Source organism: Neoarius graeffei, chromosome 24 (genome assembly GCF_027579695.1).
Source record: "Neoarius graeffei isolate fNeoGra1 chromosome 24, fNeoGra1.pri, whole genome shotgun sequence".
In the NCBI taxonomy this organism is placed as follows: domain Eukaryota; kingdom Metazoa; phylum Chordata; class Actinopteri; order Siluriformes; family Ariidae; genus Neoarius; species Neoarius graeffei.
This window is the reverse complement of record NC_083592.1, coordinates 8496197-8515224: the sequence shown is the minus strand read 5'-3', so window position 1 is coordinate 8515224 and position 19028 is coordinate 8496197. Positions and strand designations below refer to the sequence as shown.

The 19028-nt window shown below is 43.4% G+C and overlaps 1 protein-coding gene across 3 annotated transcripts; it reads right to left on the bottom strand.

The window, feature by feature from the left end:
- Positions 1–7359: 7359 nt before the first annotated feature.
- LOC132872862 (uncharacterized) lies at positions 7360–12105 on the bottom strand. 3 transcript variants are annotated; one of them, XM_060907969.1, is made up of 7 exons: positions 12009–12105; positions 11278–11625; positions 11157–11198; positions 10942–11055; positions 10833–10855; positions 8640–8765; positions 7360–8240 (listed from the first exon to the last, which is right to left on the bottom strand). In XM_060907969.1, the coding sequence occupies exons 1-7, from the start codon at positions 12049–12051 to the stop codon at positions 8238–8240; spliced, it is 699 nt and encodes a 232-aa protein (XP_060763952.1). In that variant the 5' UTR covers positions 12052–12105; the 3' UTR covers positions 7360–8237. The 3 variants fall into 3 exon arrangements, with proteins under 3 accessions (XP_060763952.1, XP_060763953.1, XP_060763951.1); XM_060907970.1 differs by having other exon boundaries at positions 7360–8765; positions 11278–11423; positions 11520–11625; XM_060907968.1 differs by having other exon boundaries at positions 7360–8765.
- Positions 12106–19028: the final 6923 nt, after the last annotated feature.

Below are 19028 nucleotides of genomic sequence, written 5' to 3'. Positions count from 1 at the left end.
TATACTGTAGAGAGTTTGTAATGTTAAAGTTACAATATTATTTGTGAAAGCCTTAAAATGAAGCCAGCAGCAAAAAGAAGATATATCAACATTTTACAACTGTATCAAATAATAAGGTTAAACATACCATATTTATTATTCTGATGGGTTTTATATAGAACTGTCAATTCCATTACATCTGTTCAGTATTTACAGGAGGTTTTTATTCCCAAGGTGAATTGTTTGTTGTGTGTCAAGGAGCTAACTTACAGCAGCAACAACAACAACAACAACAACACTTCCTCTATAGTGAGGCGTTACTGTGCCGTCCATGAGACCAAGGAGAACAGTGCAGGACCCAGCCAAGGGAATTGAACTGAATTGAATTGAATGCCTTTATTGTTATTGCACAGCTGTACAATGAAATTTCAGTGCAACTCCTCAAGTGGTACATCCAATATAAAAACAAAAGCCTAATATAAAAGTGTAATATAAAATATAAAAATATATTTCAAAAATACAATTTAAAAATATTAAATTAAAGAAATTATAGAAATATAAAAACAGCACATGTTTTAAATGTAAAAAAGGCCAATATAAAATAAGTGTAATAAATATAAAACAGCACACCTCATATGCAGCAGACAGTGACATAAAACAACAAGTTAATAAAGTGATGGGCAAGTGCATTGCACAGTCCAGAAAATATTGCACAGAATATTGCACATAATTCAACTAAGAGTTGAGTTGTTTTATGGCATTTGGATAAAAACTGTTCATGAGTCTAGAGGTGCGGGCCTGTACGGATCTATAGCGCCTTCCAGAAGGCAGCAGCATAAGCAGGCTGTTTCCTGGGTGAGAACAGTCCTTGATGATGTTTTCTGCATGGCACAAGCATCTGGTGTTATATGTCCGTCAGTAAGGGCAGCAGCTGTGTCCGTGTAATGTCCTGTGCCGACTTCCTGACTCTCTCCAGAACCTTTTTGTCAGCCATGGTGCAACTCTTAAACCACACCAAGATGTCATGGGTGATGATGCTTTCCACAGAACATTTGTAAAAGGACAACATCAGTTTCTGGGACAGGTTGACTTTCCTCAGTGATCTCAAAGTACAGTCTCTGCTGTGCTTTTTTCACAAGAGCAGTGGTGTTAATAGTTCATGTGAGGTCCTGAGAGATATGTGTTCCCAAGAATCTGAAGCCACTGACCCTCTCCAAAATGTCCCCTTTGATGTAGAGAGGGGCAGGTTCCTCCCTCTTCCTCCAAAAATCTATCACCAACTCTTTTGTTTTTGAGGAGTTGAGTACCAGGTTGTTGTCAGAACACCAAGCAGTGAGTTTCTGGACTTCATCCCTGTAGGTAGTCTTGTCATTATAATGTATCAGTCCTACCACAGTAGTGTCGTCCGCGAACTTAATAATGATGTTGCAGTTGTGGACAGGTGTACAGTCATGGGTGTATAGGGTGTATAGCAAAGGACTCAGTACACAGCCCTGGGGGGGCACTAGTGCTGAGGGCCAGGACTGAGGAGTGGTGGAACCCCAGCCTAACTGACTGTGGACGGTCTGTAAGAAAGTCCTTAATCCATCTGCAGATGTGATGGCTGACACCTAGACTGTAAAGTTTGGACATCATTCTGCAGGGCATGATAGTATTAAAAGCAGAACTAAAGTCCACGAACAACATTCATACATATGAGCTGGGTCGTTCCACATGTGTCAACACACTGTGGAGGGCTGTATTGATAGTATCTCCTGTCGATCTGTTGGCTCTGTATGAAAATTTATGCTGATCCAAACTGGGAGGGAGAGAGGCTTTGATGTATTTTAGCACCAGCCTTTCAAAGCATTTCATAACTGTCGAGGTAAGAGCCACAGGTCTGTAGTCAGCGAGGCTACTGACAGATGGTTTCTTAGGGATGGGCACAATGATGGCAGATTTGAAGCATTTGGGGACAGTACAGGATGACAGAGAGAGGTTGAAGATTGAAGTGAATACCTCAGTCAGCTGGTCCGTGCAGCCCTTCAGTACTCTTTGTAGGATACCGTCTGGATTGGCAGCCTTCCTGGGGTTCACACCATGGAGCACTCTCCTGACCTCCTCCATGCTCACTGTGAGTGCCAGGTCGCTCGTGGGTGCTAACAGTGTGGACCCAGTCTCTGCCTCAGTCACCTCAAAACGTGCGAAGAAATGGTTGAGCTCCTCAGCGAGGTTCCTGCTGGTACTGGTGTTTGAATCTTTGGAGCCCTTAAAGTTTGTGAGGTGCTGGATTCCCTGCCAGATGCACCAGAGGTCCCCCACGCTAAAGTGTCTCTCGATTTTCCTCCTGTAGGCTGCTTTTGCTTCTTTAATACCTCTTTTTAGGTTGGATCTGGCAAGACTGTACACTTCCATGTTGCCAGACCTAAAGGCTGTGCCACGATCCCTCAGCAGCTGCTTGACATCTCTGGTCATCCACGGTTTGTTTTGATAACATCGTATTCATTTCTCAACAGTGACAACAGTGAGATAATCATAAAGCATAATGTCATTCTACTGGAACCATGCATAAGGTACAGTGGTGCTTGAAAGTTTGTGAACCCTTTAGAATTTTCTATATTTCTGCATAAATATGACCTAAAACATCATCAGATTTTCACACAAGTCCTAAAAGTAGATAAAAAGAACCCAGTTAAACAAATGAGGCAAAAATATTATAGTCGGTCATTTATTTATTGAGGAAAATGATTCAATATTACATATCTGTGAGTGGCAAAAGTATGTGAACCTCTAGGATTAGCAGTTAATTTGAAGGTGAAATTAGAGTCAAGTGTTTTCAATCAATGGGATGACAATCAGGTGTGAGTGGGCACCTTGTTTTATTTAAAGAACATGAATCTATCAAAGTCTGATCTTCACAGCACATGTTTGTGTAAGTGTATCATGGCACGAACAAAGGAGATTTCTGAGGACCTCAGAAAAAGTGTTGTTGATGCTCATCAGGCTGGAAAAGGTTACAAAACCATCTCTAAAGAGTTTGAACTCCACCAATCCACAGTCAGACAGATTGTGTACAAATGGAGGAAATTCAAGACCATTGTTATCCTCCCCAGGAGTGGTAGACCAACAAAGATTACTCCAAGAGCAAGGCGTGTAATTGTCGGTGAGGTCACAAAGGACCCCAGGGTAACTTCTAAGCAACTGGAGGCCTCTCACACATTGGCTAATGTTAATGTTCATGAGTCCACCATCAGGAGAACACTGAACAACAATGGTCTGCATGGCAGGGTTGCAAGGAGAAAGCTACTGCTCTCCCAAAAGAACATTGCTGCTTGTCTGCAGTTTGCTAAAGATCACGTGGACAAGCCATAAGGCTATTGGAAAAATGTTCTGTGGATGGATGAGACCAAAATAAAACTTTTTGGTTTGAATGAGAAGTGTTATGGTTGGAGAAAGGAAAACACTGCGTTCCAGCATAAGAACCTTATCCCATCTGTGAAACATGGTGGTGGTAGTATCATGGTTTGGGCCTGTTTTGCTGCATCTGGGCCAGGACAGTTTGCCATCATTGATGGAACAATGAATTCTGAATTATACCAGCAAATTCTAAAGGAAAATGTCAGGACATCTGTCCATGAACCGAATCTCAAGAGAAGGTGGGTCATGCAGCAAGACAACGACCCTAAGCATACAAGTCGTTCTACCAAAGAATGTTTAAAGAGGAATAAAGTTAATGTTTTGGAATGGCCAAGTCAAAGTCCTGACCTTAATCCAATCGAAATGTTGTGGAAGGACGTGAAGCGAGCAGTTCATGTGAGGAAACCCACCAACATCCCAGAGTTGAAGCTGTTCTGTACGGAGGAATGGGCTAAAACTCCTCCAAGCCGGTGTGCAGGACTGATCAACAGTTACCCCAAACGTTTAGTTGCAGTTATTGCTGCACAAGGGGGTCACACCAGATACTGAAAGCAAAGATTCACATACTTTTGCCACTCACAGATATGTAATATTGGATCATTTTCCTCAATAAATAAATGACCAATTGTAATATTTTTGACTCATTTGTTTAATTGGGTTCTCTTTATCTACTTTTAGGACTTGTGTGAAAATCTGATGATGTTTTCGGTCATATTTATGCACAAATATAGAAAATTCTAAAGGGTTCACAAATTTTCAAGCACCACTGTATATATATACATAAGATATATATTATATAGATTATATAGGATGTAGTGCATGTTATACATTTCTGAATCAGAAGACCCTTTCAGTACTGGCCAAAACAGAAGGATGTATCCCCACATTTATGTCTCCTTGCTTTGAAATGTTTGTGTCCCAGCCTCTTCTGTTTCATGTGAATGTGTGTGTGTGTTAAAGATGGGTGAAATTGTTTCGAAAGAAAGAAAGAAATTCATCTTAGCCCCAACACTGTGGAACACATTCTATTCATTAATAAAAATCAGTCAGATATTTGAGTCCCATAGGCATATCAGTTCCATCAGTTCTTCTGTCCAGTCCCACAAGGACATTGTTTCCTACTTCTCACCAAGCATCATTGTAACTGTAGTAATACCATTATTATGATCTATTATGTTGCTCAATTATTTCATATAAGACTCATCTCATCTCATTATCTGTAGCCGCTTTATCCTCTTCTACAGGGTCGCAGGCAAGCTGGAGCCTATCCCAGCTGACTACGGGCGAAAGGCGGGGTACACCCTGGAGAAGTCGCCAGGTCATCTCAGGGCTGACACATAGACACAGACAACCATTCACACTCACATTCACTACGCTCAATTTAGAGTCACCAGTTAACCTAACCTGCATGTCTTTGGACTGTGGGGGAAACCGGAGCACCCGGAGGAAACCCACGCGGACACGGGGAGAACATGCAAACTCCACAGAGAAAGGACCTCGCTGGCCACGGGGCTCGAACCCAGGACCTTCTTGCTGTGAGGCGACAGCGCTAACCACTACACCACCGTGCCGCCCTCATATAAGACTAAACATGGAAATATATGAAATATACTAATTCTATATACTAAAATATATTGTATATACACTAGTTGAATGTCTAAGTTCTATTCAGATGTGTAGAATATATTTATAAACAGGGGTGTAGTGGGCGTGGTACGCGGGGGCACGCCGTCCACCCACTTCTCCCGAGGTGAGATTTTATTTTTTCACTTTCGAGGCAGCACGATCTGTCGGTTTAATGCTTTATGATCTTTGAAGTTCTAATGCGATTTTTGCTCAGTATAGGCCTATGATTTTGAATAGCCTAATAATAACAGTAGGGTGTGTGTGTGTGTGTGTGTGTGTGTGTGTGTGTGTGTGATTTCCGGGCGTTCATGGTAGCAGCACCGAGAGGGCAACAGAACTGATATAATCGCCTGCCTGGTCATCCTTACGCGGATAATTTCACCACATACTGTATTATATATATGATTTAAAATTCATAATCTTTGTGGCCTTCCTGTTTAGTGTTTTGTTGTACATCCAAAAATGTGAAATGACAATAAATTTAAAGAAATACTCAAGTCTTTAAGAAGGAGTGCATGGTAGGGCTTAACCCAATGGCTGCATGTCATGTATTTTGTATACGCAGGTGCCTCAATCGCGCCAGACTAAATGCTTGATTTATTCGATTGGTGCCTTTTATAATAAATTTCAGCCCATTGCTGGTTTGTATGCGATGTGAGTGAGTGACGTGACTTTTTTTTGAACTTCTGGACACATGCTGTAGCTGTTGCCACGGCAGTAAGTAGGCTAGTAAAAATATCGAATTCCGAATGCAGCTCGGCTCAAATGAACATGAATCGAACATGAACAAAGGTGTTTGTGTATCATAATTTCCAATATTTTGGCTTCACGCCTGATAGTCCATGTTAAACCTATGCAAGGTTTATGTTGAGTTCCAGCAGCAGAGTGGTGCTGTCTACGACGATGCATTCGGAAGGAGAAGGCGAATTTGTTCCTCTTTAGCCATTTCGGCATATTTATTGGAGACAAAATAAACCGCGGCTTTTCGCCATAACAGTTGGGCTGTACTGACAAACACGAATGAAAATTGCACACATAAAAATGTCTGAAAAATAAGTGTCTTCTTGTGCCCTCTTGTGTTGTTAAAAGAACGTAACATTTATACAAATCATTCATACCAAACATAAGCGACCAAACAAAGGCTATCGCTTCTGACATGATATCAAATCGATGACGTCACGAATCGCGTACCTTCACTTTAAAAATCTCCACTACACCACTGTTTATAAATGAATCTTTCTTTAACACTGGATTGATGAACTGCTGTCCACCAGCCTCTGGACTGTCTGCGTGATTGGATGATTGATCGTTTGACCAGCAGGTGGCTCTAGTGAGCAAGTGAAGCCTCGAGAAATGAACCGATTCTCAACACAACTGGCTGGAAAACTTCAGTGTTTCATGAAGATTTATCTGATCATCACTAACTATAAGATTGTGTTTGGAGTCGCGGATAACTGCAGTGGAAACTGTAAAGCTAACGATCCTCATCACAAACAAGGAGTTCTCAAAATGCGGTGTCTCGGGTTGCAGTCACGTGACGACAGTCCAGTATCTGTGTGCGCATGCGCGCGTCCAACAGGGGAGGAGGCGGGGTCTGATTGCTCTGGGGTTATTTTTGGACTTCATTCCTGCGCGCGCTCAAATCTGCCTGCACGCTCGCGCAACCTGACACAGCGTTACAAATGTGCCACAAAACCAGCCAATCACAAACTGGGAGAAAGTCATTCTGATTGGCTGTTTCTTATCCAATCACATAGCTACAGCCGTAATGGCGGGAGGCGTTGAGAGATAATACACATACAAACTAACTAAGGATGTTTTCACACCTGGTCCCCTTTAAAGGAACCAGACTCAGTCCTCTTTAAATGGACCAAAAAGTGGACCAACAGAAAAAGAACTCAGTTCTTTTTGTGTTCACACTGTGAATTTATTACAAAGAGGACTGGGTTCTCTTTCTGGTCCAGTTAAGCTTTGATGGGGCCTCAGTCCTCTTTCTGTTCACACCAGGTCCTCTAGAGCCCTCAGACCCCCAGTGCACGGAATTCTGGGTAATTTTCTCTTGAATCAAAATGTCTGCTGCCATGCTTGCCCTGCTGTATTTTTTGATCAAAATAGTGCGGATTAAGGAAAATAAATTTATTATATTATATATATATATATATATATATATATATAATAGGCGGCACGGTGGTGTAGTGGTTAGCGCTGTCGCCTCACAGCAAGAAGGTCCTGGGTTCGAGCCCCGGGGCCGGCGAGGGCCCTTCTGTGTGGAGTTTGCATGTTCTCCCCGTGTCCGCGTGGGTTTCCTCCGGGTGCTCCGGTTTCCCCCACAGTCCAAAGACATGCAGGTTAGGTTAACTGGTGACTCTAAATTGACCGTAGGTGTGAATGTGAGTGTGAATGGTTGTCTGTGTCTATGTGTCAGCCCTGTGATGACCTGGCGACTTGTCCATGGTGTACCCCGCCTTTCGCCCGTAGTCAGCTGGGATAGGCTCCAGCTTGCCTGCGACCCTGTAGAAGGATAAAGCGGCTAGAGATAATGAGATGAGATGAGATATATATAATATAGTTATATTATTGTGGCCGACTCGTCAGTCAGTAAGTTCAGAGAACTGTAAAGCGACTGTGGTAAGTTCCAAAAGGAAGTTGAGTTTCCCTGCTACAGTCACATGACCAACTACGGCAAACGAAGAAGGTTAAACTACAGTGAAAAAGGCAAAGTGAACCCGGTGCGCTTTTTGTTCACAATGCGCAGATTAGGCGAACCGTACCGTTGATTTTTAGTGAACCGTACTGAGACCACCTCCTGAGGTGGTCTCAGTTCGGTTCGCTTTAAAGGGGTCTGGGTATGGTTGGGGTGTTCACATATGCGCAAAAAATGCTGAGTCATCGATCTGAGTTCGGTTAGATGGCTGAAAGGGACCAAGTGTGAAAACACCCTAACATAAATATATCAACAGCCAAGTTTGGTGTAATTTTTTTTTTACAATGTACTGGTGCCAGGTTAGCTTTGCGTGCTAACCCAAACAGGTTGACAGTCAAGGTACGGTAGCTGCAGACATCCCAACTATCCCGTAAGTTCCCGAGAGAGAGAGAGAGCACAAGCATCCTGATTGGACCAATCAGTGTTGTGTGTGGGCGGGCTTTAGGTTTTCTCTCCCGGACCGAGACTCCATCAGTTCAGTGTCTCCAGGAGCGTCATGGCGGAGTCGCTGTTCACTGAGGAGGCGACTGTATTACTTTATGGGACACAGCGTTTACACACAACATCAGCATTAGTGACTGATACAAAGAGCAGGTTTTATTGCCAGAGCTTCAACAAATCTGTTATTTTCTTAGAAACAAGTCCAAAATAAAGAAATGTATCTATTTGCACCTGAATTTATTATTACACTGGATGATAAACTCATCTCATCTCATTATCTCTAGCCGCTTTATCCTTTTTAAGCCTAGAGAGACTTAATACAAGGTCTATAGTAAAAAGAAATGTGCAGAATCCTGAAGCTCTTGCAGTTTTACAATCCCATATTCTGTAACTGTGAGTTTATAAAAGGTCGAATCCCTTCAACCTCAGAGCATCAGAAACATCTGTTTCATATTTAGTAAACAGTAACTGATATATAACATTATGTACACACATTACTCTGTCTGACAGAAGAATAGAGAACATGTGAATCCACATTTTCATCACGTCTCTCGCTCCTCTTGGTTTTCTTCTTTGAGAACTGTAGTGCAGCGTAACGCAACGAGTCGGAGTCCGGATCCTGCAGAGACACAGAGGACACACAGAGATCTCATCTCATCTCATTATCTGTAGCCGCTTTATCCTGTTCTACAGGGTCGCAGGCAAGCTGGAGCCTATCCCAGCTGACTACGGGCGAGAGGCGGGGTACACCCTGGACAAGTCGCCAGGTTATCACAGGGCTGACACATAAACACAGACAACCATTCACACTCACACCTACGGTCAATTTAGAGTCACCAGTTAACCTAACCTGCATGTCTTTGGACTGTGGGGGAAAACAGAGCACCCGGAGGAAACCCACACGGAGAACATGCAAACTCTCCACAGAAAGGCCCTCACCGGCCACGGGGCTCGAACCCAGACCTTCTTGCTGTGAGGCGACAGCGCTAACCACTACACCACCGGGCCGCCCCGCACACAGAGATGATCAGATATAAATAATAAATCAGGTGAACCTCACATATTTCCTCGAGATGTGTCGAGATCATAAAACCCTCATGGTGGAGAAACTTGAGAGCCTCATTCTCTGAGAACCTTGAGGATTTTCTCCTCGACTTTAGCATGTGTGCTTTCATTGTTCCTGAGAATAAACCTGATGGAGCAAAACACCTGAAGATCAAACTATTCAGATTAAAATGCTCTACTCATGAAGGCTGGCTAGAAACAGGCCTTTGCACAGTGGTGGAAATCAAAACCAAGGAAAATCATTAAAGTTATCTGTTAATTGTTATTACTATTAATATTTATTATTAATATTATATTGGTTGTTCTTTATATTTATCATTCTGTTATTACAGTTATAATTATTAGCCTGTGTGTCTCCTGTGGATTTAATCCAAACCTCAGTAAGTAAAAAAACATATAAATAATATGTTACCTATAAATAATATCAGCTCTGGCCGAATGTTCTGTCAGTGAAATTTTCAAGAATAAAATATTTGTGATTTATAAAGAGATATGTAAAAATATACTTGTATTTAAATAATGATAATAATAATGAGGAGTGGCGGCATGGTGGTGTAGTGGTTAGCGCTGTCGCCTCACAGCAAGAAGGTCCGGGTTCGAGCCCCGTGGCCGGCGAGGGCCTTTCTGTGTGGAGTTTGCATGTTCTCCCCATGTCCGCGTGGGTTTCCTCCGGGTGCTCCGGTTTCCCCCACAGTCCAAAGACATGCAGGTTAGGTTAACTGGTGACTCTAAATTGACCGTAGGTGTGAATGTGAGTGTGAATGGTTGTCTGTGTCTATGTGTCAGCCCTGTGATGACCTGGCGACTTGTCCAGGGTGTACCCCGCCTTTCGCCCGTAGTCAGCTGGGATAGGCTCCAGCTTGCCTGCGACCCTGTAGAACAGGATAAAGCGGCTACAGATAATGAGATGAGATGAGATAATGAGGAGTTTCTGGAAATTTAATTTTACAAGTAAAATGTTTGAGAAACTCTGTTTTAAAGAATGAGCACATTTTCATGAAGCATGAACTGATTCTATTATTGACAAAATATCACTAAGTTCTATTTAACTATATATTTTCTGCTGAATTTTACTTTTTGTTTTCAGCTGCACTCAAACATTTTGATTTAAAACAAAAATGTTTCTAAAATATCCTCAGATGGTAAAAATGAAATGTGACGTGTCCTGCAACAAGAGAGCAGTGGAATATTTTGAGCCTCTCAGTTTCCAGGTCTGAGTTGAAGACAGCAGTGTCGGGTTCAAGCAGAAACAACAAGAACAAGAGGAGCAGACTGCCTCGGCTACAGAAACCACACATTACAACCTGAGAGCTCAAACTCAATCTGCTCAGAAGTTATCAAAGAGATACAGTTTTAAATCATCATTATTTAATCTTCAATAAACCCTTTGTCTTTTTTTAGTTTAATTTACAGTATATGTGTATACTCTATACGTGTTATACACTATATATTTTAAGAAAATAATAAAATAACGTAAATAAAATATTTTTATTGAGAGGATAAAAAATTTCCACCAGCTCAAAAAAAACCAAACGTGTTGATTTCTGTTTCAGTTTAAATCAAGGTTAATAAATCAGATCAGTGTATTGATTAGTTTTAATGATTGTAGTGTCACATTTACCTCGTTATCTTCTGCTCCAGCACCTAAAGCAACACAAAGCAAAGATTATTATTATTATTATTATTATTATTATTATTAATTTTTTTTTTTTATTGGAGTAATATTTTACCTCTGTGTGTTTCTCTGTGCTTCAGTATGATGAAGATCAGGACACTGAGAAGAATCACAATCACTGCACCGAACACCACATTCAGTATGAAGAACACAGGAGAAGAGACTGAACCTTGGAGAAAAACATTACAGAAAACATTTAGATCCTGAAACCTGCATCATATTTTAATTGAAAAATGTACAGAAGCCTTTTGGAGAACAAAAACAACAAACCTTTCGCTCTGTCCGGGTTCTCAGGAAGTGTTTTATTTCTGTCTGAAAAATGAAACATTATTTTTACAACCTCAACCATCTGAATCAACTTTTACTATAATGATTTACTTTATAAATTTACCTTTCACTTGTAAAAAGGTCGAGTTCCTAAAGTTCACTTGGTCCAGATCTATGAAGCTGCAGTAATACAGTCCTGTATCAGAGACATTTACTGCGGTGATGGTGAGAGACGTGTTCTTGCCGTGAACAGACATCACTATTCGCTCACTTTCAGGAAAGAAAATACAATTCTTTGATGGACTCGACCCAAAAAAATGCTTACAGCCAAGAAGATGTCGAACTGAATCATTTATATGTTTATACCAGTAGATGTAACCTGTATCACTCAGCTCATGTTGGCACCAAACAGTGGCGTTATCTCCAGCTTCCACCTCCACAGTTAAAGAGCACAGAGTCTCTGAGAGCAAACCTGCAACCCAGAAAACACACAACCTCATTCACACATTACACACAACTTTAATACAGTCAGGATAGATGAGCTTTTATCAGTGTTTCTAACTGGAGCTGATCATCTGAGTTTCATTTTTAATTGAATGAATTTAAAAAGTCTATAAATTCTCAGGAACAAAATCACAAATTACAAAGCTGGACAGAAAAAAAAAACTTTTCCCCCGAATAATTAAATTTTTTCAGTTACAGAACAATGTAATGAATACAAATGTAATTATAGTTTATAGTGTCAGATTCTACTGTCAGAGCTATAATGTGCTGGACTGTATGAAGTTCTTCTACTTTCTTCCAATTTAAAAAATTTTTTTCATTTAAGCAATAAATGAGATTATTAACACTCACCCATGAGACAGAGGGACACATGCAGAATTTCAAACCCAATCATTGTTGAACTATCAGACGAGAAACAAAGAAGAAACGGTCTGTGGGGCAAAACTAATGCAGGGTTTATTTGTGTGTGTGTGTGGGTGGAGTGTGTTGATACAGCCTACGCTTTGTTATTCAAATACACTACCAAGTTTATAAGTGCAGTGATGTACAGTTTAGTCTGGATTTATTTTCATGGCTGAACATATTTGAAGAAAAGTCCTAGTTTGAGTCCACGAGTATATTTTGATATGATAACATTTGTAAGTTCATTAGGTGCCAATGAATCTCTATTCCAGCTCAGAATAATGAATTGGTTTGCAGTGCTGTGCTCACTCTGATGGATTATCGGGGAAAAGCCTTTATGCTCATTGTTTATAGCAGTACCTTACAGTGACCTCTTTAATTTAATTCAACAAGCTAAATTAATGAATTATACAATTTAATACGTCTGATTCAGTTAATCAGGAGCATCTGAATGTGATGTGTGTCAAAATGCAGCCAAACCATTTTTATGTTAATAAATACAGTACATTAGTCTCATTTTTTAATCCAGATTTTCACCTGTTTATATAATTATCAGTAAAATGAACTGCTCTGTGGATGATGTACAGTAATTAAACTTCAAACATAATTTTAGCAAGATGATTATGCTCATAATCTTCTTTCAGTGTGTGTGTGTGTGGGTGTGTGTGTGGGTGGGTGGGTGGGTGGGTGGGTGAATAGTGGAAAGAAGGCATGAGAAAGAAGCAGCTGGTGGTCAGAATGCTAAAATGCAGGTGAGAGTGTCAAACGTCTTTGCAGTTCAAATGCAAAAGTCATGCGTGCAGATGTGCAGAGTGTCAGTTCTGTGGTTGGAAAATGTTCAAACTGTGAAAAGGGCAGTTGCTGCATGTGTTTGATCCTCACTGAGCCTCGTGGTTGAGATGGCTGGCCTTCTTTGTGCAACTCTGCCTACAAGAAAGTTGAAACTTGACTTATTTTAAATTGTTTCATTAATGAAATTAAATAATTAATTAGAATATTCTGTTGATGCCCTAATAATGTGTGTATGGTGGGAAAATATTCAGATCCCCTTCACTTTTTGCACTTTATTTTGTTATATATTTCACTTAAAATGTGCTGGATGTTTTTCATTAATCTACACATAATAACCAATAATGACAAAGCAAAAAGATTGTGACAGTTCGTAGGAGGGGGATGAGCACAGAAAGACAGCAGGCCGACGGCAGGCCAGAATAACGTTCAATAACTTGTTTATTTTTGCTCTTTTCAGATGCAAACTTCACTCTCCCAGCCATGCATGCACGCACACACACAAGTCGTCTGGTTGGGGAGAGAGCTCACTTCCTCTGCTCTCTCTCTTTATATAGGGCGCGGTCACTGGGAAGACACACAAACAGGTTAATTGACATCAGGTGTAGTGATTCTGCCACTTACCTTCCCTGACTCCGCCCTCTGGTCACAGACCGGCGTTTGACCACCCCCCCGCTGCCACATACCCCCACCGCCCGACTCAGGCCGGGCAGCTGTCCGGCCTGCAGCCGAGTCCCCCCCCGACGGGAGAGAAAGTCCTCCACAACCATCTGTGCCCCTGGTCTGTGGATCACCTTGAAGTTAAAGGGTGGAGTGCCAGATACCAACGGGTGATCCGCGCGTTGGCATCCTTCATGCGGTGGAGCCACTGGAGGGGCACGTGGTCCGAACAGAGGGTGAAAGGGCGTCCCAGCAGGCAGTAGCGGAGGGTGAGGACCGCCCATTTGATCGCGAGGCACTCCTTTTCGATGGTGCTGTAGCGCCCCTCGCGTACCGACAGCTTTCTGTTGATGTACAGCACTGGACGGTCCTCCCCCTCCACCTCCTGGGAAAAAACGGCCCCCAGCCCTCTGTCCAATGCATCCATCTGTAACATAAAAGGGAGAGAAAAGTCAGGGGAGTGTAACAGTGGCCCCCCGCACAGTGCAGCCTTCACCTCAGAGAAAGCCCGCTGGCATTGCTTTGTCCACTGGACAGGATCTGGTGCCCCCTTTTTAGTGAGATCAGTCAGCAGGCTGGTGACATCCGAATAATTAGGTATAAACATACGATAGTAGCCAGCCAGCCCCAGGAACTGTCTCACCCCTTTTTTGGTCTTGGGCCTCGGGCAGGCCGCAATTGCTGCTGTCTTGTTAATTTGGGGACGCACCTGCCCGTTGCCCAAGTGGAAGCCCAGATACCATACTTCCACCCACCCAATCGCACACTTCTTCGGGTTGGCTGTGAGACCCGCTTGCCTCAGCGACCTAAGGATGGCCCTCAGGTGTTGTAGGTGCCGTGGCCAGTCATTACTATAAATGATGTCGCAGTGTTTCCCCTAGAAAATGTTTAAAGGTGCGGTGGCAAGACCTGCGCTCAGACGTCCCACCCCAGTACGAGGATACGGGAGCATTCTGAGAAATTTTTTTGACAAAACACACTCTAAAATGGTGACCCTTTGTAAGGGAATAAATGAATAAACCTAGTCTTGAAAGAACAAGCATAACCTGCAGAGCAAGGCAGTTTAGAAAACAGTCAGGGAAACTAAATTCCCCCCACACCTAACCCCTTCAATAAAAGGCCTCTTTGGAGAGCCAGTTTTTGGTGTCTGCTTATGCTGGCTACATAAGCGACAGAACATTCCTGTTGGTAAAGACCAGTCTTTGTTGTGTTAATTAGCAATAACAAAAACTAAGACTATGAGTGGCAGAATTGGTTGATATTAAAGTAGCCACAGAATACTTGCTATGGTCTGTGTGGTAAAGCCAAGGTTTGTATCTGGGCTTGTCAACCCATGTAGGGTCCCAGCCCATGGCCCTGTGTTTGCCCTTCTTTTGGCTACTCTCCTCTCTCTCTTCCCTCTCTTCACATTCTCTTTCCTGTTCTGCCAGTCTGCTTTGCTCTCCTGCTTGATTACTGCTACCTGCCTAAAATGTTCATATTTTCAAAACATTTACATGGACATTTTGAAATTAACGTGGTTTTGATCATTTCTGATCTGATATGGCATTTCGCAGATGATCACACACACCCACTGAGGTTCGGAAAAAGGGCTGTGTTTAAAAACTTGCATCGGTGTTGTACTTTCTGCAACAGTGTATGCTCGAATTAGGGATGGACATCACATAACCAATAGCCTAGATTAATCGATAATTGACCATTAAGAATTTCGTTAAGAAGAATGACGTTCATGTTCATTGACAAAAATGAATAGCCTATAGGTTGTTGCGTTGTGCGTAGTGCAAGTCTTCAAGCAATGAATTTCGCTGTCTGTCACGGACAAACATTTGGCTGTACCCTGGCTTCAGTTACCTACGAGCTTCCATAGCGTAGGTCAATCGCTTAAAAATCAACATGAAGCAGCATGGCGAAGTGTGGCATGGGACCATTTTTAAATGTCCAAGTTTACTGTCATCACTATAATGGAGCGTATAAATACAATTCATCCACAACAAAAATGATGTAGCCTACCATTTGAACAGCGCGCACCGGAGCCTTGTAAAATGACGGTGGCGGTTCATCTCAATTCCAACTATCAACTCAGTGTTAGACTACGGACAAGAAGGAGCTGGAACATCTCATAGTAAAACTAAGATAGTTAAATACAAACATTATGGCTTTGGTTCTAAAAACACACCGAAGAGGGTCTGAAGTTTTGATATTTAGTGTATAGGCTATCAGATAGAACCTGTGGTTTGTATCCAAGGACGGCTTGCAAACCGCAAGATCTATAGTAAAACTAAAATATTTAAAAATAATTGATTACAAAGACGTGTTTTTATTATGAAAATAAATCGAAGAGGTTCTGAAATATTGATCTTAAGAGTATTTAGGCTTATCTGTAAATGGGATGATGGCGTCATCCATTCACCTATATAGCCTATTAAAACACCGACGCGGGCCACTATGGGATACAATACGGCTGACGCTGGCCGCCATGGAATCTAATGGGATAAATTATAGCAATAATTATGATTACTTTAATATAAAGATGTTAATTAATATTCGATTATTCATCGTTAATTCTCCTGACAATTGGCGAAGAAAACATAATCGAATGCCCATCCCTAGCTTGAATGACTTTTATTTTGCACAAATGAATCTTACCTGCCCAGTTTCTTCATCTGTCGCCTTTCTTGTTTTGGTGAAATACTTCAACAAGCTCAGCTGCAATTGAAAGATATCGCGTTAGTTAGTTTACCTCAGGTTGGCTTGGCTACACTGCTCCAGGCGGAACGTTGTCCAATCAGAGCCCACGGCGACCCGTGGAAACCAATCAAGTAACTGCTAGCTCGGCCAGTGGAACTGCGCCCCAAAGGCCCCAAACGCAAAGACTGGGCAAGCAACGGATAATGTAGTCGAATACATATAGCTCCTAGGGGTATTCCTGAAGGTGCGGCGGCAAAAATCAAGGTGTGGCGGCCCGCTGCAGCCAATTGTACATAGCGGAAACACAGTGTCGTCAAGATACGCAGCCACATAGGTGGCGTGGGGGCGGAGGACCCTATCCATCAGCTGCTGGAACGTAGCAGGCGCCCCAAACAACCCAAAAGGAAGTGTGACAAACTGGTGTAAGCCGAACGGTGTGGAAAAGGCCATTTTTTCTCAGGATAATGGAGTCAAGGGGATCTGCCAATAACCCTTTGTCAAATCCAGTGTCGAGTAAAATCGAGCCATGCCTAGTCGATCGAGCAACTCATCAATACGAGGCATTGGGTACGCATCGAATTTAGACACCGCGTTGACTTTTCGATAGTCTACACAGAACCGGACCGACCCGTCGGCCTTGGGTACCAAGAACACCGGGCTGCTCCAGTCACTGTGGGACTCCTCGACGATACCCATTTCGAGCAAGGCCTCGAGTTCTTCCCTAACCACTTTTTTCTTGTGTTCGGGTAACCTGTAAGGGCAGCTACACACTACCACCCTCGAGGGCGTCTCAATGTGGTGCTCTATGAGGTCGGTGCGGCCGGGCAGGGGCGAGAACACGTCTGAAAACTCAGTCTGCAACTGGGCAACCTCCGCAAGTTGGGTCGGGGAGAGGTGGTCTCCACAGGGGACCGGAGAGGTACGCGATGCCAATGCTCCCTTTTGAACCTCCATCCCCAGCTCCGCCTTCTCCAGAACCACCGACACCAATGCCACATGGACCTCCTCATTCCAGAGTTTGAGCAGATTGAGGTGGTAAATCTGTAGCGCCCCACCCCTGTCCATTCGCCTCACCTCGTAGTCGACGTCCCCTACTCGCCGTGTGACCTCAAAGGGTTCTTGCCACTTGGCGATCAATTTGGAGCTCGATGTGGGCAACAGTACGAGTACTTTATCTCCCGGTGCGAACTCCCTAAGGCACGTACCCCTGTCGTACAGGTGAGTTTGCCGTTCTTGGGCCTGCCGCAAATTCTCCTGGGTTAGGTGTGTGAGTGTGTGGAATTTTGCATGCAGGTCAATAATGTATTGAATTTTGTTTTTACTTGGTGAAGGTCCCTCCTCCCAATTTTCTCGCAGCACATCTAGAATGCCGCACGGCTTATGCCCATATAATAATTCGAACGGGGAGAACCCCGTGGAGGCTTGGGGAACCTCTCGCACTGCAAACGACAAGGGTTCGAGCCATTTATCCCAATTCCGTGCGTCCTCACTTACGAATTTTTTAATTATATTCTTGAGGGTGCGATTGAACCGTTCAACTAAACCGTCCATTTGTGGGTGATAAACGCTGGTGCGGATCGGCTTAATACCTAATAACCCATACAGTTCATTCAGTGTACGTGACATAAACAAGGTGCCTTGGTCAGTCAGAATCTCTTTCGGGATTCCAACTTGGGAGATGACGTGGAAGAGCGCTTCCGCAATACTGCATGCTGAGATATTGCAAAGAGGCACTGCTTCCGGGTATCGCGTTGCATAGTCCACCAGAACTAAAATAAAGTGGTACCCTCATGTTGACCGATCTAATGGCCCGACGAGATCCATCCCAATTCTTTCGAACGGGGTCTCGATTAATGGGAGAGGGCACAAAGGCGCTTTTGGAATGGCCACTGGATTTACTAACTGGCATTCGCGGCACGCCGTACACCACCTATGGACATCGCCGTGAATCCCTGGCCAATAGAACCGGACCATTAGTCGGGCTAGTGTTTTATCCTGCCCTAAGTGTCCAGCCATGGGATTAAAGTGAGCTCCCTGGAATACCAATTCCCGGCAGCTTTTTGGAATAAAAAGCTGTGTGACTTGCTCTTTAGTCTGAGTGTCCTGCATCACTCGGTATAACCTATCCTTCATAATAGAAAAATAGGGGAAGGATGGGGTGGCGTTTGGCTGGAGCGTTTGACCATCGATTACTCTCACTTGGTCAAACACATGTCACAGAGTCTCGTCTCGCATCTGCTCTAACAGGAAATCCTCAAGGGATTCCCCAAGAGAGGGAGGAGGAGCCGCAGGCTCCTCACTCTGACGTGGAGATGACGTAGACGGCTCTGTGACAGCTGCTCCCACCAATGCGACACCGGGACCTCCCCCTGCTAAACTATGGCAGGACCCACTCTTCACTAAATGACTCATTAACTCCCCGAATCCTGGCCAATCAGTCCCCAAAATTATCGAGTGGGTGAGGCGAGGATTAACCGCCACCTTTACTCTAAATTTTTCCCCTCGGAAAAAAATGTGGACTGACACTAAAGGGTAGCTGTGAACATCCCCGTGCACACACAACACCTTCACCCCCTGTGCTCCCCCCAATGCCTCGTCTTGCACCAGGCTTTGGTGAATTGAGGTCCGATTACAGCCAGAGTGCACCAATGCCTGATATGTATCCCCTTGGATACTCACCAGTATGCGATACGCTCTGGCCCGATTGAGGGTGGCTCCTGGCACGTCGGGGATCCGAACCACCGTGCCCACTTCCATTGCCGAGCACTGCTGTTGGAGGTGGCCCGGCTCCCCATAGCGCCAGCAAACCGGCCCGGGCTTCCTCTCTGCACC

What these genes read in the sequence shown, in the direction of transcription:
- LOC132872862 (XM_060907968.1), bottom strand. Translation starts at nt 12,051, where the DNA reads ATGATTGGGTTTGAAATTCTGCATGTGTCCCTCTGTCTCATGG. An exon ending in TGTGTCCCTCTGTCTCATGG is followed by an intron (nt 11,626 to 12,008) that starts GTGAGTGTTAAT and finishes TCTGGGTTGCAG; the next exon opens with GTTTGCTCTCAGAGACTCTG. An exon ending in GCACAGAGAAACACACAGAG is followed by an intron (nt 10,856 to 10,941) that starts GTAAAATATTAC and finishes GTGTTGCTTTAG; the next exon opens with GTGCTGGAGCAGAAGATAAC.